This window comes from Thalassophryne amazonica, chromosome 5, assembly GCF_902500255.1.
Source record: "Thalassophryne amazonica chromosome 5, fThaAma1.1, whole genome shotgun sequence".
Classification (NCBI taxonomy): domain Eukaryota; kingdom Metazoa; phylum Chordata; class Actinopteri; order Batrachoidiformes; family Batrachoididae; genus Thalassophryne; species Thalassophryne amazonica.
The window spans coordinates 29,842,996-29,867,128 of record NC_047107.1 but is presented as its reverse complement, the minus strand read 5'-3'; the positions used below and the strand labels follow the sequence as shown (position 1 = coordinate 29,867,128).

Below are 24,133 nucleotides of genomic sequence, written 5' to 3'. Positions count from 1 at the left end.
GAGGAATAGTTTGCACCATGGGTCATGCTTAGTTGTCATGTTTAGGGGTTAAGATACAGCAGTGTTCAGAATAATAGTAGTGCTATGTGACTAAAAAGATTAATCCAGGTTTTGAGTATATTTCTTATTGTTACATGGGAAACAAGGTACCAGTAGATTCAGTAGATTCTCACAAATCCAACAAGACCAAGCATTCATGATATGCACACTCTTAAGGCTATGAAATTGGGCTATTAGTAAAAAAAAAAAAAAAAAAGAAAAATAGTAAAAAAGGGGGTGTTCACAATAATAGTAGCATCTGCTGTTGACGCTACAAACTCAAAACTATTATGTTCAAACTGCTTTTTTTTAGCAGTCCTGTGAATCACTAAACTAGTATTTAGTTGTACTTGTATAACCAGTTTTTCATGATTTCTTCACATCTGCGAGGCATTAATTTTGTTGGTTTTGAACCAAGATTTTGCTGGTTTACTAGTGTGCTTGGGGTCATTGTTTTGTTGAAACACCCATTTCAAGGGCATGTCCTCTTCAGCATAAGGCAACATGACCTCTTCAAGTATTTTGACATATCCAAACTGATCCATGATACCTGGTATGCAATATATAGGCCCAGCACCATAGTAGGAGAAACATGCCCATATCATGATGCTTGCACCACCATGCTTCACTGTGAACTGTGGCTTGAATTCAGAGTTTGGGGGTCGTCTCACAAACTGTCTGCGGCCCTTGGACCCAAAAAGAACAATTTTACTCTCACCAGTCCACAAAATATTCCTCCATTTCTCTTTAGGCCAGTTGATGTGTGGCGTCTTCTGTCACAGCACTTACAGGTAACTCCAGACTGTCTTTGATCATCCTGGAGCTGATCAATGGGTGAGCCTTTGCCATTCTGGTTATTCTTCTATCCATTTTGACGGTTGTTTTCTGTTTTCTTCCATACGTCTTTTTTTTTGTCCATTTTAAAGCATTGGAGATCATTGTAGATGAACAGCCTATAATTTTTTGCACCTGCGTATAAGTTTTCCCCTCTCCAACGTTTTCATCAAACTACGCTGTTCTTCTGAACAATGTCTTGAATGTCCCATTTTCCTCAGGCTTTCAAAGAGAAAAGCATGTTCAACAGGTGCTGGCTTCATCCTTAAATAGGGGACACCTGATTCACACCTGTTTGTTCCACAAAACTGACGAACTCACTGACTGAATGCCACATTACTATTATTGTGAACACCCCCTTTTCTACTTTTTTTTTTTTTTTTTTTACTAATAGCCCAATTGCATAGCCTTAAGAGTGTGCATATAATGAATGCTTGGTCTTGTTGGATTTGTGAGAATCTACTGAATCTACTGGTACCTTGTTTCCCATGTAACAATAAGAAATATACTCAAAACCTGGATTAATCTTTTTAGTCACATAGCACTACTATTACTCTGAACACTGCTGTATGTCACGCATCATAAAATCCAATGGATGTCAATATTGTTTGACCTTTACTTTGCAGACCAAACATTCAACACAGTCAAAACTATTCGATTTATCAATCCTATTAGCTCAACCAATAATTTGCACCACGTTTTATCAAAATTGGATAAACTAACTTTTGACCCCTGTACAAACTGAAATTGACCTTTGTCACAATTCTTAATTTTTTTTTTACCCCATAACTCCAGAACAGTCAGTCACAGACAGTCCAAACTATACCTTTTTGGAATCTTTATGCTCAGACAAATAATATGGTGTAGTTTTCATTATGATTGGAGCATCTCTTAATTTTGACCCCTGTGTAATTCTTCAATTGACCCCCATCTGGCTGCCTATTGAAAATTCTAATGGCTAATTGTTTTGTTCAAAAGAGTAATGTCTAAGGAGTATTTGTTTGGAATTTGTTGCTTCTATCACCATCTGCAGGATTGTTTCAGTTATTTGCTGCACTATGTAGTCAGTTCCTTTGACTTCATGCTTGGTTTGTGCTCTGACATGCACTGTGTCAACTTAATTTACCCCAGGTGGACTCCAATTAAGCTATTGAAACATCTAGAGGATGATCACTGGAAATAGTTGTAGGATGCACCTGAGCTCAATTTTGAGCTTCATGGCAAATGCTGTGAATACTTATCCAGATGTGATTCCCTAAGGGTTTTTTTGTTTTGTTTTTCACATTGTCATTATGGGGTATTATGTGTAGAATTCTGAAGAAAAAGTTCATTTCATCCATTTTGGAATAAGGATCAAATATGGATAAAGCAAAGCACTGTGAATACTTTCCGGATGCATCGTGTGTGTAATACACACACACACACACACATTATATATATATATATATATATATATATATATATATATATATATATATATACTGTCAGCTCTATGCCGATGACAGTCATCCACGTGTCTGCCAAAACTTCCACTCAGTCAGGGCGGCAGCTGACCCAGGCCTTATCTCACATCTCCTCTTGGCTTGAGCAATCACACTTAACCCTAAATGTAAAGAAAACTGTTGCCGTTTGTTTTTCTATCAAATCACGACCTTTAAATGATCCTTTTGTCATATCCATTAATGATGAAATAATCCAAGAGGCAATAGAAACAAAATATGTTGGGATCATAATTGATAGCAACTTAAAGTTTCAAAGTCATGTAAAGTACATCTGTAAAAAAGTAAAACCAAACTTACATTGCTTTCGCTTCATAAGACGGGAGCTGTCACATCAAGCTGCTCTGCTGTACTTACATGCCATGATCTTCTCCCATCTCTCATACTGTCTCACCTCATGGTCACAAACGTCTGCATCCACGCTCAAGCCAGTAATATCTTTGTACAAGCAGGCTATCAAGGTGTTTGACAGAAAGCCTATGAGGTGGCACCATTGTGATATCATCCAAAAGCACAAACCTTTTACATTTGAGAATTTTGTACATTTTTGCACATTGAAATTGTTTTTTAAATGTCTACATAATCATGTGTCACCACTGTTCTCTGGTTTGGCTGTCAGACATCAAGGCTCTCTCAGACCAAACACCAGAGCCTCTGTGAGTGGGGACTGTGTGGTTCCAAAGTACAGAACATCTTTTGGACAGTCCAGCTTCTCCACTGCTGGAGCCCGACTGTGGAACTCACTCCCCACATATTTAAAACTGCAGACTGATATGACCACCTTTAATAGGTGTGTGAAACTGGCTAAAATCAGTACAGAACTGTGCACATGGTGATGTATAAAATGAAATGTATCGTATATAGTAGGTGCAATTGTGTAAATTTTGTATTGTGTTAATTTTAAAAGCCCTCTATGGACAGGTGTTGAAAATTAGCATATTTTGCTATAACACTTAAAACATTGCATCTGGTTTGTCCAATGTGAATGTTATGTCCATATAAAATAAATAAATAAATATTTTATATATATATATATATATATATATATATATATATATATATATAATGATTTAATAACAATGCTAGTGGAAACGGTTTTGTGACAAATTTACCCACAAAACAGCCACATTTCCAGCCATAACTTTTCAACAAATCATGGTAGAGCTCAGATAACTGGCAGTTATTCACCATGTGGGCTTGATGTACAAGACACTAATATTACTGAAATAAGCTAAAGAATCTAGTCACAATTTCAATATTAAGGGAGAGGCATAGTCGGTCTCAAATAACACAAAACAAATCTGGAGGTGAAATTTATTTGATTTAGGTATAAATGTAATGGCACACAAGATGCAGAGAAAGAGAAGGCACAGAGTAATACATTCACCATCATGTCCCCTGAATTTCCAAAGTTGATTATACAACCATTAAAGAAAGCATTACAAATGAATCTACTGATTTCATAAATTTACAGATTGTACAGTTGCTTTGTGAACAGTTTACACATAATAAAACCATGATTTTGGATGCTTGCTTTAATCACGATTCAGGCAGTTTGATCAGTAATTACACTAAAGAACAACTGTGTCACAACACTGACAAAATATGATTATCAGGCTACAGCAACAAAGACCTTTTCCTGTGTTGTACTATACAGTGGATTCAGCTGAACCACTTCCCATCCACCTATAAAAACTTATTTTCTACAGAAAGAATGCTGCAAGGTCAAAGAAAGCATCACAGAGGACTACGTTTGACAATGGGCAAACAACAGGATTTAAAAAATAATTTCTCTCATCTGAAAATATTGTGTCATGGGCAAGGAGGAGTGCGACTGTAAAATTGCTGAATGCATGTAAACACATCACAAAGCCATACTGAGTCTTTAAACAAAACAACTGATTATTGAGAAAGTTGTAAGGCTGCCTCATAAAATGGAGGGGGAGGAGCTAGAGTCTTGAATGGAAGGGAAAGCATACGGTAACTGTGCTGATATTAAATAATTTTTTAAAGAAAAATCCAGTTGTACAATATCTGTGATGCTAATACTCAAATGCACTCATTACTGTGCACAAATGCAACACTAATGATGATCAATACTGTTGGCCACTGCCACCTGATTCTGAAGCAGGTTGATCAGATGGGCCTTTTTAGCAGTGAAATTTATAGCAACTTTCAAATAACCTCACTGTAATTCACTTAAAAAAACACCCTACAGATTTAATCAAGGTGGCAAAATATATTTGATTGACGACAGGACTATTTTTCTTTCCTATCGAGTTCATCATTGGTAAACTTGTCACAACAAAGTCCAACCCCAAGCTGAATTAATACTGCTCATACGAGCCAAATAAAGTAAATCGCATCCAAAATAGAGACAGCACATTAGCTAGTAAGCAACACAAACCAAATGTACAAAATCCTGCTGTACAAAAAAAAAAAAAGACCCAAAAGGGGATGGATATTGTATGTAGTCAATTATAACACAACACTGAATAACACCCCTATCCCACAGGGCACCATTCTATTATAATCCTTCACTATCCATAAAAACGGGCTTACTCCAGCATGACTCCTATCAGGCTGGCTTATAAAAGTGCAGACCTGGCAACTAGCTCGAAAATGAAAGTAAAGCATTCTCAGAACAGCAACAAATGCTGTTTTTGCTTCAAATTTTTACCCTAACGGAACACAAACAGGTGTCAAGCTGTATTCACCAGGACTATCCTGTTTAAAGATGAACATGACTGAAGCTGTTAAGACTACAAACACCCAGACGTGACGCAGATTTGGTGAAACAGGATGAAATTTTTGAACAGCATGAAAATTTCACCCCGATTTCAAAACTGGTACTGATGATGGCCGTAATTACTGCATATACCAAGTTTGTTCAAGACTGAAAAAAAGATGGATCAAGGAATTACTGAGATGCTTCAAAACGCTCCCTGATTTGCTATTAGGGATGAAACGGGAAGGAACGGTGCTCTGTGGAATATGGGTATAACTGCAAATATATTTGCATCAGTTAATTCCCAACTTATTATCCAGGTTGCGACTGCGCTAGATAAGCAAGCGTGCCAAGATTAGCATTACCAATCCCTGGGTGGTGACTATTCAAGATTCTGAAGGCCCACTGGTCCAAAGGTCCATCAGGCTCGAGGTGGCAATAATGCCTGACCAACAACCGCCTAAGCGGAGGATGAGGAGAAGTGTAGGCAGACATCCGGAGCTTTAGCACTTCCTTGCTGCCAGACCAGACACTAAATGAGGACATATCATGGGGAAAATTTCAAATCCTAAAATTTAAACCGGAAAGATGTCGCTGCTGTTTTTAATCATTTTCTTTGTAGCACTGCTGTTGTTGCATGCTGTTAGCCTGCTAGCTACCCAGCTGACCAACCTTCTTTAGGGACCTTCAGTCCAATGGACCTTCGGAATAATGATCCGTCCCTTCCCTGGGCACAGGGAGTACATTGTGGAGTTGAGACATCAAGAAAGCATCACGGCAAACAGCCATCCCACAGAGGCACACGTCTGCTGTCAATCAGCAGTCCGAGCTTAAACACGTTTACATCTTTAAGAAATTACACTTAATTATTACAAGTGACTGCTTTATAGTGAACAAACAGATGTACTGCTAAACTAGCTAATGGCTAGTGCTTACCATTAAGGAGTCTTTTTAGGAAGAGCACCAGATCTGAACCACAGGAGGTAGATAGAAGAGTAGTTCCACATAAAAACAGATCCAAGACATGAAGGCACACTGTGTGCAGTGCTGGCTTTGATGAGGCACAGTTAAGGCTGGAGTGATTCTGTAGACACGTGTGGAAAACAGTCAACCAGTCAGCGACTGTGAAAAGGCCTCACAGTCAGGAAATGCACACAACTGTGGAGAAACAGGAGTGAGACTGGCATCTACAGTGAACAGTACTACGCCATGACACGTGACAGAGGCCGAATGGCTGCAGCGCCACCTGTGGCAGCTTTTTCAGTGCACTTTTACTCTGGTGTCCACTGTATTATATGTAACATATGCGTGAACACTTTCAGTATGTGTACTGGAGGGACAGTAAACACTCAACGTTTCCAAAGTTATTTAGCTGAAGGAGCTTGCATGGATCTGCCCACTTGCAGCTTTTCAGAGCTCAGTCACTCAAAAGGCATCTGCACCTGCGAGTGACTGTGTGCGTCAGTATGATTTCACACGTCCGTGCTCATGGGTGCAACATAAACCTGTGTGTTTCCATTAAGTATGTTTGGAGTGAGAGTGAGTACCTGTGTGGGCATGATTGTCAGTGCTAATAAGATGCAGTGCTTTGAGGAGGGTGGGGTGATGGGGGAGGGATTACAATGGGCCAAGGCGCCAAGGGTGTCAGTAATCTCTTAATGGAGCTGTGGCAGGAAGGAACATGAGTATGACAAACAGAAAACTCATGCCAGGGAATGCAAACCACGTACATACAGAAAAAAAAAAAGAATGATGAACAGAGGTCAAAGAGGGAACAGCGGTAACAGGAATGTTTTGTTGGAGACAACATGAACAAACAGCAAAAAGATGCACAATGCATTTGGTTCAACAATTTGTTATTGTGGAATCAAGCCAATGAAATGGCTCGTGTAACATTTCTTCTTCAAATAAATCCAGAAGAAGTCTCAGTAATACAATGCTCAAACTCAATTTTGACCTGAGCAATCAAAAATCCTGAGTCATACATATCACCTAGGTCAGAATTGCTTTATAGAAATCAGTTTGTATATGACCTCCAGCCCACCCGCCCCATAACCACAATCATTGAAAGTAAAAATTGGCACCCAAAGAACCTTAAGAGTCTCCATTGCTGCAGTCATTGTGATTCTCCAAAAGCTTTGCGCCTCGTCTCAGTTGTCTGCAGCGCTGGTCCCTCGTACAGAACCACGTTTGCGGAGCTGCGTACAAATGGAGGGAAACAAATGTCCGCGTTAGCTGTATGCAAGCTAATCCAGGTGAGGCTTAGGTTAGTCCAAACATTCAAGAATGGCTGCTATGTACTACACAAGTTTGTATTCATTATTATTCATTACATGGCTCTGGGTTTTACTTCTTTTATCAGAAACCATTAGAAATGTAGTAAATGTCCTTTTGCCAATTGGCATCTAAAGCCTCTACAAAAACAATCTGCCATGATGGTCTTTACCAAGAAGCTTGTTTGTCTTCCAGGTAGATAAAAGCATCACTTTCAAATTCCCCCACCTCAAGGCTGGACGGCTTTAGAAAGTCAATTAGTGTTAGAATCTGATAGCCGAACACCTTAATGGAACAGTTTGAACCAACAGTGGCTCTAAACAGAGAAATAGAAAGATGTGATGAAACGGCACAAGGATTCACTCTCACACTTCTCCCCATCCTCCCTCTGGATTTTTTTTTAACCTCCTCAATAACAGCAGAGCCCCTCACAACTGCAGAATTCCATTTGTATGTTAATGAGGGGGGGAAAAGGAGCCATTTTAAAGATTCTTCTTCTCCTCTTTCCTCACATCTGCTTCTTTTGCACCATCAGCACCGACCAACATGGAAACAGATGCGTCTGTTCGTGCAGGTATCGCCGCATGTGAAGTTTGTATCCATTTTAGCCATAAGGGAAAAGAGATCAGTCAGACCACAGTTTTACTTGTTATGCACAATTGATGCTTGAAGTTAAAATTTAAATTCATGTCCACCAAATCAAGCAGGAAAATACACCCAAGCAAATAAGTGAAAACTCAGGATGTCCTAATCAATTCGTTTGTCCCCGACGAACACCTGAGCTGCAGTAGGTGGCAGTAATGCACCATGTTGGGTTGCAACCTGCCAATAAACTCGAAAGAAGACGGGTTATTTTTGTTTTGTGTTCGGGTGTTTATTAAGTCAAATTTTTGGGGACTGCACAGTGATTCTCCTAACAGTTTACTTTGTTGTGGACATTAATAGTTATGAGCCGCATATTTTTTCCAGTAATCATATATTAAGGGGAGCTAACAGGTGAAGTAACAGACAGCTGCTAAAAGAATATTGAGTCCAACTGGTGTCAAAACCTACTAAAGACACCTGTGTGAACTAAAACAGCAGCTTTTGGCCTCAGCAACAAGCACCTCGATCACCGCTGCCACTATAAGGCATGAAGATGATAGTTTCCATCCACCAATTTAAAAATTGGTGGATGGAAACTATTTTCTTAAGCTGCTCAAATTTCATTAGGAAATGTTTTAACAAAATAAAAACAGCAGCACTAACATCACAGGAGTGCAAATCATTCTGGGACAACAATAATGATAAATAATTGTCTACTAATTCTATTAACTGGATAGTTTTACACTGACTCTTGTGGTGAGCTTGTTAAAGTTCATTAAAGTTACGCCCATAAGTGATTGTGATGTCCAAATTAAGAAACAATATGCAACCCCACAGGTGAATGGTTGTTACAAATGGATGGGTTGAAAAGTGGTTGTGGACTTGTTTTCACAATTCGCTGCATTTATTTTTGTCATCCCACTGTTGTGACCACACACAAACACCTTGATCCCCATTTTACAAAAGTTTCTTTTTTCACTCTTATTCAGTTATTCTAGTGAAGACATAAGAAACATGCCTTTAAAAAAACAGATGTTTTGTTACCATATATAGTTAATTGCAGGTGTTCCTGAATGCAAATGACCACAAATGTGCACAAGCATGATGATTTAGAAGATGGGATTTATCAACGGTTGATACTTACTTATGTGCATATGGCTGGTGTGCACCTGTTTGATGAATAGATTTTTTTTTTTTGTACTTACAGACACACGAAAGTTTGTATAACAGGTTTTAGAACCTTTTCACCAGTTTGACAAATGACGGACCAGAGGCTCAAGAAGTGTGTAGATTAAGTCAAGAACTACCTAAATTGTGTCACTGTCCAAATGTACCCAACTCTAGCGTCAGTGCTGAATATTAACAGAAGAGACTCTGCTTGAAGTGCAACTGTGAAAAGAGCTTTTGTTTTGTGACAGCAGTCTGTGGGGAAGGCAGAGGGAGGAGGAAGCACTGCTGTGTTGTGATCATACGACAACTGAATTAACCTTTAATTTTTTGACAGCAGTCCTTCAGGAACAGACTGAACATGTGTTAAACAGAAAGCAGCAGAGCCGTCTGCAGCACTTCTGCTTGCTCCTGTTAGTTATTCAATCTGAAAGCTTCTGCACAAATTTCAGGCTCTTGTGTGCAGCAGTGTAGTGGGAGTGTCAAATGTGCACCGGATACCCAGAATACAAAGCAGTGTTGGGTTGCTATCTTGTCGAACTGGATTCCCCTGACTTTTATACATATACACACATACATATATATGAATAAGTGCAGTGGCTCTGTCCTCAACCTGGATCATTATAAATTTGAATAGATTCTATAAAAAGATAGAACCAACTTTGTCACCCTGGTCATAAAATCAGTCGTGATAGCATATTCTCTCTCACACACATTTTACTTTAAACTTTTTCAAGATCGATCTGTTTTTACACATCAACTTCAAAACAACTTCTTTCGTAACTTCTTTGCTCAGATCTTACGTTGATTCATTAGGTTTTTTTTTTTTTTTTTTTTGAGTAATTCCACCTAAAATCTAATTTGTGGCCTTCTTAGCAGATGCAATTACAGAATCCTCTGAAAATTAAAACTTAAATTAGGTCACATGGTGATTAATTTTGTGTTATAACCGTGCTCCTGCTAACCCTTCAGTCCAGGAGTTCAGGTCTTGTCTATCACAGTGCTGTTATGGCACCCGACTGTTTACTTATTCCTGAGGAAAATGGGAAACACATGCCGAATTGGGCGAGATGCGAGAGCGGGAGAAAGCGAAGTCCAAAGTCTTGCATGCTGTTCCAAATGCAGGAATGTTTGAACTTGGCACACTTTGATCGGCCCAAACTGGATTCCTCCTTTTTTCCCCTCCATGTACGGCCAAAATCTCCTAACTGATACTTCAAGCAGAGCCAAAACAGAACCAGCAGTGAGGTTCTGCAGAAAAAAAGTCACAGACAGGAATCAAAAGTATAGGTCCACTAAGCCTTTTAAGTTTTAAGGCATAAAAAGAATTTCCTTTGGTGCCACTATAATTTTATTTATTAGCTTTTAAATAGGGCATTCATAATATCACATTGTCAGTATGATCAAAATTCACGTTGTGTGAAAGAAATTTTAAAAAGTTCCCTTGAAGGGTAAAATGTCAAAAGAACAGACGGCCTCGAACTACTTACAGCAATTGTTGAGACCAATACAGTCTGACAGTGACATCATAGATCATGTGGGGGCTTCCCCAGACATGTGCAAGGGATTATGGGAAGGACAGGGTGACAGCCAATCAGAGTAGAGGCACAGTGACATCACTGGCTGGTTTTTCTCTGGCTGCTAATCCAACATGGCAGAAAACACTCTGAAACAGCTGTGGTTCTGTACAAACCTAAGCTGCTTCTCATATATTATGTAAAAGTTAGCAAGAAATAAATACTTCTAAAACTCAGAACACCTCTGAAGTGATTTACACGACATCTCAAGGACATCGCCGTACGCACACATCATCCACGGTCAAAAGGTAACTTCTGGTCTTTTCAAAAGCTCACGCATGTGCACAAGCACATCCTCCTGCAGATGTCATTAAAAAGAAAATAAAATATTCCTTATGGAATTCCCCCAGATAAATATGTTTTCTTCATTAAAATGAGCTGTAATTTTACAAGACGTTTCTAAGATAAACCTACGTTATAATGCTTGGATTTCAGCAGAAACTAAATTTGGTCAGTTTAGTGAAATTTGGGTGGTCCTCCAGCTTTAACGCCTATAGTTTAAAAGAAACTGTTTTCTGGTCTGCTCTCCATCTTCTATAGGGACTGGTAATAAGACTTTTTTTTTTTTTACTTTCTGCCATCCCTTAAGAAGCATTTGTGTGATCACAAGAACAGTCTGCGCGGATGTGTGGATACGGCGCTCACGTACAAATGTGTCCACAGTTTTTCACTGGGTCAGCTAATTACTGAACCTGCAAAGAGTGTGATAATGATTTTTTTTTTTTAACTCTATCAAAGTGAACTACAGTTTAAAATGTGAAAGGATGAAGATGCAGAGACACTAAAAAACTTCAACAACAAAGAGACAGCAGGTTAGCTGTGCAGGAATGAAGAAACCCAATCTGGTAAGTTATGAAATTGTTGTTAGCTGATGGCCATCAAATATGGTCATCAGGTATTGTGAAGACTTTGCATAGGTGCATCCGTCCATCTGTCTGTGCTCAGAATAAATCCAGTCCTATCACTGCCAGGGTCTTCAAATTCACAGGGAACATTCTTCGAATACAGATCTTGGACAAGTTCAAAGATGGCTAACCTTGACCTATTTTAAGAGGTTAAAAAGTCACATTCTGTTTCAATCTGTTCCGGGTTTTTTTTTTGTTTGTTTGTTTTGAATGGCGGAGGTGACAACCAATCAGAGTAGAGCGGCATCGTGACATCAGTGGCTGGTCTCTCTGAACATGCTTCACTTATGTATAACATGTTTCTCGTATATTATGTCAAAGGTAGCGAGAAATAAATACTTTTAAAACTGAAGATGCTGTTTTTGGAGCCTAATAACACCTCTGAAGTGATTTACAAGACATTTTGCAGACGTTAGCATGGTGACATCACAGGCTGGTAGCTAGCTGCAAACTCAGTGTCGTTATGTGTAAATATAACCTCTTTGTCATATACTATGTAAAAGCTAGCGAGAAATAAACACTTCTAAATCTCAGAACACTGCTTTTGTAACCTGATAATACTTCTAGAGTGAATTACAAAACATTTCATAGATGTCAGCGTGCACGCTCAAAGCTACTTCCGCTCTTGTCAAAAGCTCACAAATGTAAATACTGTTTATGATTGATCGATAGAGGGATTTTATTGAACATGTACAAATTGTAAGTAAGACAATAGGATCTTAATAATTAATGTAAATAAGAATAAATGTATAAGATATATATTATACACACACACTACTTCGCACTGGGATACAACCGCATATTATAAAGAAGACAATGCTCATACAGCCGAGGGTATTTTAGCATTGAGTTATATTTTTTAATCTTACATTGAGTCCTAAGTTTACGCAATGAGATCTCTGTGAATGTGATTCATAAGCATCGCTTTTAAAAACCTAACATTCTCCTCCTCTATTCAAGCCCTCTTAACTGTAATGGTGAAGGTAAAAGCAGAACAAGGTTTAGGCTGCTGTATTCATCACTTTCAGAGCATTAATTAAGGTTGCGGTCTGTTTTGCTTTCAGCGAACATGCACAGATAAATGCATGACAGATAATTCTTCGTTAGCTCTAACAGTAGCTGGTGTACAAACCTCATCCAGCTCTTTCTGCGTTTCGTCCTCCATTCGACGGATGTCATCCATTGTCAGCTCCACCCACCTATCAAGCCAACAGAACAGCTGGCGGTGGAAGTTGGTGAAAATCCTTTTTTCTTGCTGAAGAAGACACATGAAAACCCAACTTAAAAACAAAACTTCAACATGGCAAAAAAACAAAACAAAACAAAAAAAACCTATTAATTCATTCCAGTTTACTTGTAATTTTCAGTTTGTGCAACGGTAATGTATGGTGTAACCACAGAAAGCTCCCAAATATGGTGATTGCCACAGTGTTGTTCATAAAATGTCAGAAGGCCCAGTGCTGAATCTACATCCCCAATTCCAATGACGTTGGGACGTTGTGTGAAATGTAAATTAAAACGGAATACAATGACCCGTCCGCACGTCTTTCATTAAAAAAATCTCCTTTAACAGTGGAATATCCGGATAAAATGCTGAAACCGACTTCTTCTGAAACTTCTCTGTTCTCTCACGACGTCCTGGATCAATAGAGCCTGAAATGTGGAGGTTTTAAGCTTGAAACAGGCTGATGACGCTGCCTGAGAGCACAGCGCGACGTCTCGCACCGTGAAAAGTCCTTAAAGCGACAATCACCTCAAAATCTCTCATCAGCTGTTAAAATTTTCACTGAAAACCAGCTTAATTTTTCGAACCATGTCCACTTCGATGTGTCTCACAGGTTTAGAAAAAATTTTGATCAAACAAAGCGCCAGTCTCTCAGCAACTTCTCAGACAAAGGAATTCCGACGAGGGGCTGGACGACTCCTCCCACAAGGAGTGCTCACAGGCGAATGACATCACCGACAGGCATGGAAAAACTCACGCATGCGCACGAGGGTGCAAGCATGTCTGACGTAAAAACATATGAATGAAATCCATATAGTTTTGGAAAAATATAAAAAGGACCTATACTTTACAGACAGCCCTCGTACAATTGTTTGCCAATCAGAAATTATTTAGAGGTGGCTCAAGGTCACCAAACATTGAAAATCTACCTGCGACAATCGGCATTGGTGCAATATTTGAAATGTCATATCTCTGCCACTGTTAGAACTATTAGATCACTACTTTTCATTTGTGTACAATTTCCTTTGGTAATTTAGAAATCAGCAGCAGATTTGGTGCCTGATGTTTACTGCAGTGAATATACAATTCCAAAGTTGGCTGGTTATGCCAGTTTTTACAGATCTGAAACCTGGAAGACTGGGAAGTGAAAGAAAACTATAGCACTATATGGACACTCACCAGTTTTGGTCTCTCTAAACACTAGAAACATTGATATATTCCATATGAAAGCATCACAGTAACATATTACATACCTTTACATATTACATACAGACCATCACCTAGGGGAGGTGATGGTCTAGTGGCTAAAGTGTTGGGCTTGAGTCCAGAAGATCATGGGTTCAAATCGCTACCTGACTGGAAAATCACTAAGGGCCCTTGGGCAAGGCCTTTAATCCCCTATTGCTCCCGGTGTGTCGTGAGCGCCTTGTATGGCAGCACCCTGACATCGAGGTGAATGTGAGGCATAATTGTAAAGCGCTTTGAGCGTCTGATTCAGATGGAAAAGCGCTATATAAATGCAGTCCATTTACCATTTAACCAGCAGCTGATTTTCAGTATTCATATAAGTATTTTCATTGCACTAATTATACAGAAATGATAAAAACGGCCCTAACAGAGTGTTTTTTTTTAACATTTATGATTAATCTGTAAGCACTTGCAGAATACAGACAGTTATCAACAAAGTACCAAAAAATATTAAACAAAGCCATAAACACAAAATAAAAAGTAAGTAAACACAGTATTGTAAATATAACATGTAAATAAATTGTCTAACTGACCAATATCATAGGCTGACTATGAAGCCCAGCTTCTGCACAAATTGGGTTTGGAGTCAAGTTTGGACCTGTATAGTCACTGAAGTAAACATCTAGCACCCAATCTGCTGCTATAATTTCTAAATTACCAAAATAAACTGTACGCATCTGAAAAGTAGTGATCTAATAGTTCTAAAAGTGGCAAAGATATGACATTCCAATTACTGCACCGATGTCGATTGTCGCGGTTAGATTTTTAATGTTTGGTGACCTTGAACCACCTCTAAATAATGTCTGATTGGCAAACAATTTTACATGTGAGAATGACTCACCAAAAGGAAACTTTTTGGTGGGTGAGACTTGAAATTTTTTAAAGTTGGCATTTTTTGGGACACCCTAGTCCATAATATAATCAGAAGATTAAGAGAATCTGGAGAACCTTCTACAGGTAAGCAGCAAGGCCAAAAACCAACACTGAATGTCTGTGACCTTCGATCCCTCAGCGGCACTGCATTAAAAACTGACATTGTGTAAAGGATCTTACCACGTGGGTTCAGGAACACTTAAACCATTGTCAGTTATCACAGTTAGTCACTACATCTACAAGAGCAAATTAAAACTCTACCATGCAAAGCGAAAGCCATACATCAAAAACATCCAGAAACGCCACTGCCTTCTCTGGGCCCGAGCTCATTTGAAAGGGACAGACGCAAAGTGGAAAAGTGTACTGTAGTCTGAAGAGTCCACATTTCAAATTGTTTTTGGAAATCATGGACGTCGTGTACTCTGGACAAAAAAAAAAAAGGAAAAGACCACCCAGATTGTTACCAGCGCAAAGTTCAAAAGCCAGCATCTGTGATGGTATGGGGGTGTGTTAGTGCCCATGGCATGGGCAACTTACACATCTGTGATGGCACCATCAATGCTGAAAGGTACATCCAGGTTTTGGAGCAACACATGCTGCCATCCAAGCAACGTCTTTTTCAGGGACGTCCCTGCTTATTTCAGCAAGACAACGCCAAGCCACATTCTGCACGTGTTACAACAGCGTGGCTTCGTAGTAAAAGAGTGCGGGTACTAGACTGGCCTGCCTGCAGTCCAGACCTGCCACCCATTGAAAATGTGTGGCGCATTATGAAGCACAAAATACGACAACGGAGACCCCCGGATTGTTGAACAACTGAAGTCGTACATCAAGCAAGAATGGGAAAGAATTCCACCTGAAAGCTTCAACAATTAGTGTCCTCAGTTCCAAAACGTTTGAGTGTTGTTAGAAGGAAAGGTGATGTAACACAGTGGTAAACATACCACTGTCTCAGCTTTTTTGACACGTGTTGCAGGCATCCATTTAAAAATGAGCAAATATTTGCACAAAAACAAAGTTTATCAGTTTGAACATTAAATATCTTGTCTTTGTGGTGTATTCAACTGAATATAGGTTGAAGAGGATTTGCAACTCATTGTATTCTGTTTTTATTTACATTTTACACAACGTCCCAACTTCACTGGAATTGGGGTTGTACACAGGCAACCTGCAGGCTGGCACTCAGCATCCTGTATACAACATCTGAGCACAGATAAATTGATTGTACACTTTAACAAGTTTGTACTCTTGTCATTCAAACCTTATGGATGAAGGGTTCCACTTTACTTTGTAATCCCCACCACTTGAATTTGACTGTCACCAGTTTGTAGGCGCACATCTTTGGGCCGTCCGTCTTCGTCGCTAGCTCTTTCTGTTGGAAAAGACATAAGTTAAGAATGCAGTTTAGGCATCATATAAACACAGAAAAAAGTGCCAAACAACTTGCCAGTGTCTGGAGTGCGGGGGCGGGGGGGTCACAAAAACCTCATAACACCAAGAGAATATTACTGGAGTCTCAGCTGCATTCAAAGCTCAAAGTGTTAATATATAATGTTCTGGGTAAGGAGCTTGCTGAAATAATTATCAATATGAAGACGTGCAGCGCGCAGATAAAAGTACCCTAATCTACAATACGATTTCTAAATCCATCCGCCGCTTGCACTCTGCCTCTGCTTGAAGAAGAGGAGAGAGGATGGGGGCAGAGCAAAGTGGATAAACTCCAGATGAAGAGACCATTTTTCTGCCTCTGCCCTGACAGCGACACTGTTCCCGACAGGCAAGCCTTTGTGGCCACGGAAGGCAGATAAAACGCCGCTTGTGAAGCGATAACGGCGTCACGGTGCAAAGCTGGTTACATTATTAACACCTAGGACCTCCTCGTTCCAAAACACACACACAGACAGACACACACAAAACACCTGTTTAATTAATCACTTCACTCTAACTCGGCATTCCAAGAGAAAATGCCACAGACCCGCCTCAATCACCCTCATCCCACTGCCGTTTGATGCAACGATTGCGGAGGAGAGCGGCAGAGGGGAAGTGTGAAACATTTCTAAATTTGCAGTGGGTTTAGAAAAGTTGTCATCGCTAAAGGAGAACTTCACATGAAACAGATTCTACATCAAAACACGGTGACATTTCTTCTCTCCCTCTATGTGCCCCACTCAAAGGAGTAGAAGTTTTCAGAAATACAAAGAGTACTGATATGCAACCATGTGTGCGTGCAGAGATAGACAAGAGTTTTATTGCTCTGAGAAGCTGGCAGAAATTGTGCCTCTGTTGTCAAATCACTACTCCACCCCCACCCCCACCCCCCCACCCCCCCCACCCCAACCTTTTCAAAAATAGGCTTTTTCTGTGTCCACAGCGGCCAGGAAAGTGATCTAATTAACAACACAAAATAAAGTTGTGTTTCTTTATTCATACTTTTTAAAGCTGTTTTGTGTGCCTTTGTTCTGTGAAAATTCTTGAAGCAGAGGAAAGTTTCCCATGGTGAACTTTGAGGGCTCCACTGCAGAAAAGAAAGCCTCGGTGTTACGAGTGTGAGTAGGACCCATTTGTGAGACTGCAGGATACTCTCAGATTGAAAAAAGAAAGCAATAAAACACCTTTAAAATAAATAAAAAAAAAAAAACACAGAAACTGACTTTTTATTTTCCATCAAAAGTATACTAATCTTTGTACAGAATCTCTCCCCAGAATCAAAGCTCATACGGTTGTGTTTTTACTCAGACACAAAGACCTGTCAGACAGTGAGGAGGTGGGAAGAGCTGAGAGAAGAAAACACTAATCTGACCTGGTGACTGGGAACTTCTATTACATCCAATTACAGCTATGAGAGAGGTCATTTATCTTCATCAAATTGTAGTCTTACAGCTTCACAGGCCCCATTCCAGCCTTTTACCATCTCTACTCAACAGCACAGACAAGCTACGTCAATGATTACAAGGACTTGAGAAAGAACTTTTTAATAGTGTGATCATCAAAATACACCTATACAAAATTATTATGATTAAAATCCAAAATTGAAAACTCTTTCACACATGCACTGTAATCTTGAACTTGTAAAGACATTGCCTGGAGATGTCGCATGCAAGACGGCAAATGTCCCAATCCTTTAGACCAGCCATTAAAGAAACTAATGCTGCAGCTGCCCCCTACAAAGTCAGTGTTAAGCCTGATTGAGTCCACATGTGAAAAGTGTTGGGTGTCCTAAGGATTGACAGTGAGTGAGCGGTGCATTGACGACTCTTCTGTCAGGCTGAAAACTATCAAGTTTTCACACCAACTCAACAAATCGGCTCAAATATACACATACACCCTCACTAATACTTGGTTAATGCGGTTGAAGATGAGTACTTCCAGCTCTTGCAAGTCCTGATGTAGCTGATAAAAATCAAATTAGCCATACAGTGTCTGAAAAATGCATACCGATTCAGAGCTATTTTTTAGCCATAAAAATGACGTCACCTAAGGTGTTAACTATTACCTGCCTAATGGTCAGTCCACCTGTGTCCATTTTATGACTTACACTAGTACACACAGTCAATTTTGCCTGGGGTTTTTTGTCTCAAAATGTCATATGGCTTTAATATGGTTTTAATTTGGCTTTCAAATCAAATTATTGTATTTTGGGATCAACATATGTCCATCTCCACCTCTTTGTAAAACCACGGTGTATTAAGAAAGTAAGGAAAAAAAAAAACAAAAAACATTGCATACATCTCAATAATACATTTCTCATTTTGTCTCTCATAGTTGAAGTGTACCTTTGATGAAAATTACAGACCTCTCTCATCTTTCTAAGTAGGAGAACTTGCACAATCAGGGACTGACTAAATACTTTTTTACCCCACTGTACATGAAAGTGGTTTCTCTGATTTCACTCCTGCTATGTTCACACACAGAGCCATGTAGAATTACTGATCCACTGTGCGGTGCTGCAGTCTTTTTGGTCCACAGGAAAACAGTCTTGCTTCAGCAGAACCCGGCTGTCTATTGCTTAGCTTAGCTGTCAGTTTAGCTCAGCTTGGCCACTAATACAAATGCTGAAGCTGGTCCACATCCAGCTGTCCTGTTAACAGCAGTCACTCATCATCACATTCTGTCCGAATCCGTGATTGCAGAAGCGGGTTCCACAGCACAACTGGGCAGCGTCCTGCATATAGCATCTTAGCTTAGCATGATGTGGCCGGATCCAGGCCTTCAGGAGAGGAATCGAGAATTAAGAATTTTCTCCTCGCCACACCAAAGGAAAGAATAAAATCCATGGTTAGATCCATGTTTTGAGGACTACTTTCACGATGTGCTGGGCTTCACTTGTGCTGTCTGTATGAGATGCACTATAAAAAAAACAAAAAAAAAAACCCTCTCACTTTCTTCCTTATCGGCCTATCAAAATAAAACATCTGCAAGCTGCCTGTGATGGACGAGCTCGACATTGAACTGACCGAGTGGTGATACAGCTGACTAACTTATAGTTACGTAAATTTGTTTGAACAGATGATCTTGAAACCTGCAGTTGTTTAGAAATGGCTCAAAGAGACCTCCCCAACTTATCTAAATCTACAATTCCTCTTCTTAGAGCTTCATGGATTTCCTTGGACTTTGCCATTGTTCTGAGTATTGGTCAGTCCAATGAGTGCCATCAAACACATTGTGTTTTATGCTGGAAAAGAGAAAATACTAGTTGTAGTCAATCATGATCACTAATGGATAGTTAATTGGCCTTGGCCTTGTCACGGTAAAAGACACCCTAAAACCTTCAGCGCCAAGTATTACAAGTTTTAAGTGAATATAAAAATCTCCCTGGGGAGGGTGGTATGTTCCTCAAGCTTGGGTCCTCTACCAGAGGCCTGGGAGTCAAAGTTGGGCGCAGTATCTTAGCTGTTCCTAGGACTGCACTCTTCTGGACAGAGACCTCTGATGTTGTGTCTGGAATCTGCTGGAGCCACTCTTCCAATTCGGGGATTAGAGCTCCTAGTGCTCCAATTACCACTGGGACTACTTTGGACTTTACCTTCCACATCTGCTCCAATTGCTCCTTCAGCGCTTGGTACATCTTTATGCTCCTTTCTGATGTTACAGTCAGCTGGGATTGCCACACCGATCATAACTGTGGTTTTCTTTCCCTTGTCAACCACCACTATGTCTAGTTGGTTGGCCAGCAGCTGCTTGTCTGTCTGGAATGGGAAGTCTCACAGAAACTTAGCCCGGTCATTCTCATGCACCTTTGGTTGGCATATCCATTGGGACTTGGGGACTCTAATCCGTATGTGGCACAGATGTTTTTATTTGAGTCTGTATATCTAATTTGACTCTATGGATTACAGAAGATCCAAAATAAATTTTAAAAAGTTGTTTTTTCTTTAATTTATTAATGATGTATGCTGCCTAGTCATTCCATCCTGGCAAAAGAACAGTTTAAAGACATCATTAAATGCCCAAAATTACCATGCCATTCACAGCCATGAAGAGGGCATATAAACGTCCGACCACAACTTCCACACACGTATGAGATGGCATATGAGCTGTACTGAATGCAGTTTTGTAGAACCAGTAAATAATAATAGTAGCATAACAGTAGCAGCACACACTTTATGCCGTAAAGTACAATTTGGTATTTCAACATCAAACTTGTGTTAGTACCACAGACCAGATTTTGCCAGAACAATAACGACTTTAGCATATATTCTGGTATAAAGTTTCAAAGGTGGGCCACCTGCATCGTTTCACTGTTGCAACATAAAGTCAATATATTACCTTCCAATTTGGCCCGAGAGGTCCTCTGCCAGTCTTCACAGACTTGAAAATGGCAGGGTCTTCATCAGGCTTGTAGTCCTACGGTGAAAACAGCATTTAGAGTTATAGCACACTATCTGCAACATTCACAAACTGAGCAGAAAAAAACATTTGCATGAATTTGTACACAGAAATGTATGATACATATTTTTCCATCAATGAAACATCTGATAAAACACAGCATGCCGTCATGAGTCAAAATAATGCATTATTAGATGCAGCCTAGTATACAGGATACAAAACACTGCATACAGATGACTTAGGGAAGAATGGGATAGAGCACTATGTAATCGGGGAGGATCCCAAAAAAATGCATACTCCAGGCAGAGACAAAATACAGGTAATAACATTTCTAATCATTTAGGAAAACCTGGGAATATTTGTATTTTCATGAATACAAAATATTCTGCACACAAACCAGTGAGGTACAAAAAAAACAAAACAAAAAAAAAAAAAACACTTGCCACAGAATGGCATTCAGTAACAATAATGGTGATTGATGGTATAGGTTACCTTGCAGAAACAGCAGCATTACATCCGAAATAAATTACAACACGACAGAGAAGTACCCAGACTAATCTCACTCACACCATTTGACTACTTCTTTCTGTACAGCAGAGGTATTCAACTGATTCCAGAAAGAGCTGAGAGGGTGCAGGTTTTCTTTGCAGCCACTGACTCCACCAGGTGATTTCACTGATTAACTGATTCCATCTGCTCAAAGTGATGTTAATCAGCACATGGCATTTTTCAACAAAAACAGAATATGCAATAATGAGGAATGAAAGGCTAAATGATCAGAATATTACAGTGTCTGAGGGAGGGGCCACTCAGGTTCTGTGGATGCAGCTAGGTATGCAATACAAAATGTGTACAACTGCCAACATTGCACCCACTGAGTCAAAACTCAACAGTCTCTGGAAATGTTGGTTTCTTCAAATGCAAAAGATGGAGTACCAAGCACCACTTATTCTGGGTCAGGCTCAAAACTTCTCACCCTCATAAAAACAATCTACTTAAATGATTCCATCACAACATTGACCCATTAGTTTTTTTCCCCCCTCCTCTGTCGGGTGAGATAGTGTATATTGGTACACGATGGTTCCAAAAGAAGAAGAAAAAAAAAAAAAAACACTAAACTAAAACCCCATAAACACTGCGCGCGCACACACACACACACACACACACACACACACACACACACACACACACACACACACACACACACACACACATCAATCAATTTCAATCAATTTTTTTTTTATATAGCGCCAAATCACAACAAACAGTTGCCCCAAGGCGCTTTATATTGTAAGGCAAGGCCATACAATAATTATGTAAAACCCCAACGGTCAAAACGACCCCCTGTGAGCAAGCACTTGGCTACAGTGGGAAGTGCTTGCTCACAGGGGGTATATACACACACACATATATATACATATATATACATATATATACATATATATGGCAACATTGAGGTTTTAGTCTTACATGGTCCAGCTGTTTACACCATGACAATGTTAATGAGTCCAGTATTGAATTAAGTTGTTTTTGTCCTGAGTGAAAAGTTGCAGTTCACTTTTCTTTATGTACTGGGAAATCCAATGCAACAACAACAAAAAACAATAATAGTAATTTAAGTAGCTCACTCTCTTTTGGGATATGTCACAGATTAAATGTTTGTGTTGGTGATTATTAACTACAGTGGGATTTATTTTTAAAGTAAAGCCTGGTTCACACGGCAAGATTTTAAAATTGTCAATAAGTTTCCAATACCTGAGAGACCACACACGGAGATTAAAAAATAAAAAAAAAATCTGAAAAATCATAGAACAGTTTTCGTCATACAGTGTGTGGTGTGCAGGCACAAGGTAAAGACAACACACCACACATGAACAGATTTCACACATGAACATTCCCAGGTCAGACGGGAAATCTTGCAAAATCTCTCGAGATTAAACGTAACTTCAGAGTAAACAAACGGAGATAGTTTGTGGACGATTTCTAACAGAAAAAAAGATACAGAAAGAAAAAGAAAAGGCGTTGGTTAAAGGAGTGGAGACAGTGCGACCACCGGACTTTCTGGTAGCCGTAACTGCTGTTTTGATTGGATTCTGCATCAGTGCGTCTGTCACCTCGCTTTCTGATTGGCTGCACGTCACATTCAGCAGGGTGCATGCTGGTTTGGACACCACACACGCTGGGATATTGGGCCAAGACAATCCAACTTGTTGAACATCCACAATTTGTGGTCTGAGAGCTCCTGATGCCCTTCCGAGCAGACTAGAGCGCTCTAAACACACCACACACGGCAGGAATATCTGATAAGATTATCTTTAGGCTTTTGTGTTTCTACTTGTGGGCCTAAAATATGGAACAATCTGTTGAAGGAACTCAGGTGATGTCCAAATGTCAATCAGTTTTAACGCCAATATAAGGAACAGATGTTCTCTGAGTATGTGAAAATTGTCTAAATTCTCTGAAAATTCAATTTATGGTTGAAGGACTATATAGCTGTTGGTTTATGTTATTAATTTTGTATTTTTTTTTTTCTTTTTTTGGATTATGTGATGTGTGCTGTTACTGGTGTGGATATAAAGAATTTGAGTTAATTGATTATTTTAAGATGTCTGTGTTTTGCTGTTCTGCTCAGTTTGTTTGGTTTTGTTGTGATAAGTAAAAGTTGCTGAGGTAAAAGGGGTTGGTATATATAAGCTTTCCTTCTACCTACACCCTTTCAGTTGCATGGGCTGACTGACTGAGAAATCTGTTTTGTTTTATTGCAAAGTGCTGAATAAAACTGAACTTGATATGATGAACTTTAGCGCCATCACGATAATCGGGACGTCCTTAAGATTGTCGGAAGGGGAAAATTGGGTCTGAAATCGGCCTAATTATCTTGCCGTGTGAACCAGGCATAACCCTCCCAAACAGGCTGCTGTTGCTTGACAAGACCATTTTGCTGAACCGACTCTCCCCACTGCACAGGAGTATCATGTTCACATAGCAGGATTTCTCCCCCTTACAGAAAAACAGGGAACACATGCCACCACACAACACAGCTGACTTTAAGGAAAGAGAAACCGTAAAACAAAACAAAAAAGTAATCAACTTTTACATCATCAACAGCTCAAGGGAGAAGGCCACTTTAAATAAAAGATGATGTCCCTGCAGCTAAGAGCTACTTTTCAGGGCTATTGGCCAACAGGAGGGGGGCCAAATGTGTGAAAAATGATCGGAAACCAGCCCAACATAGAACAAATTTGGCCATTTTAACACTGAGAAATCCATCACAATAACAATACAACTGTGCTGCACTAATGAGGTCTGTGAATCGATGTGTCACAGCAGACAAAACGCAGCTACTCCACAAA

The 24,133-nt window shown here is 39.7% G+C and overlaps 1 protein-coding gene across 1 annotated transcript in view; it reads right to left on the bottom strand.

The window, feature by feature from the left end:
- Window positions 1–3,859: 3,859 nt before the first annotated feature.
- Window positions 3,860–24,133, bottom strand: part of LOC117510252 (phosphatidylinositol transfer protein beta isoform) — a 64,834-nt gene continuing 44,560 nt past the window's right edge. The window contains exons 8-11 of the mRNA XM_034169892.1: window positions 20,721–20,798; window positions 16,216–16,326; window positions 12,741–12,863; window positions 3,860–7,298 (exon numbers count right to left, since the gene is read on the bottom strand). Of these exons, the coding sequence (XP_034025783.1) occupies window positions 7,251–7,298; window positions 12,741–12,863; window positions 16,216–16,326; window positions 20,721–20,798 (360 nt within the window). The 3' untranslated portion in view covers window positions 3,860–7,250. The remainder of the gene's footprint in view (window positions 7,299–12,740; window positions 12,864–16,215; window positions 16,327–20,720; window positions 20,799–24,133) is intronic.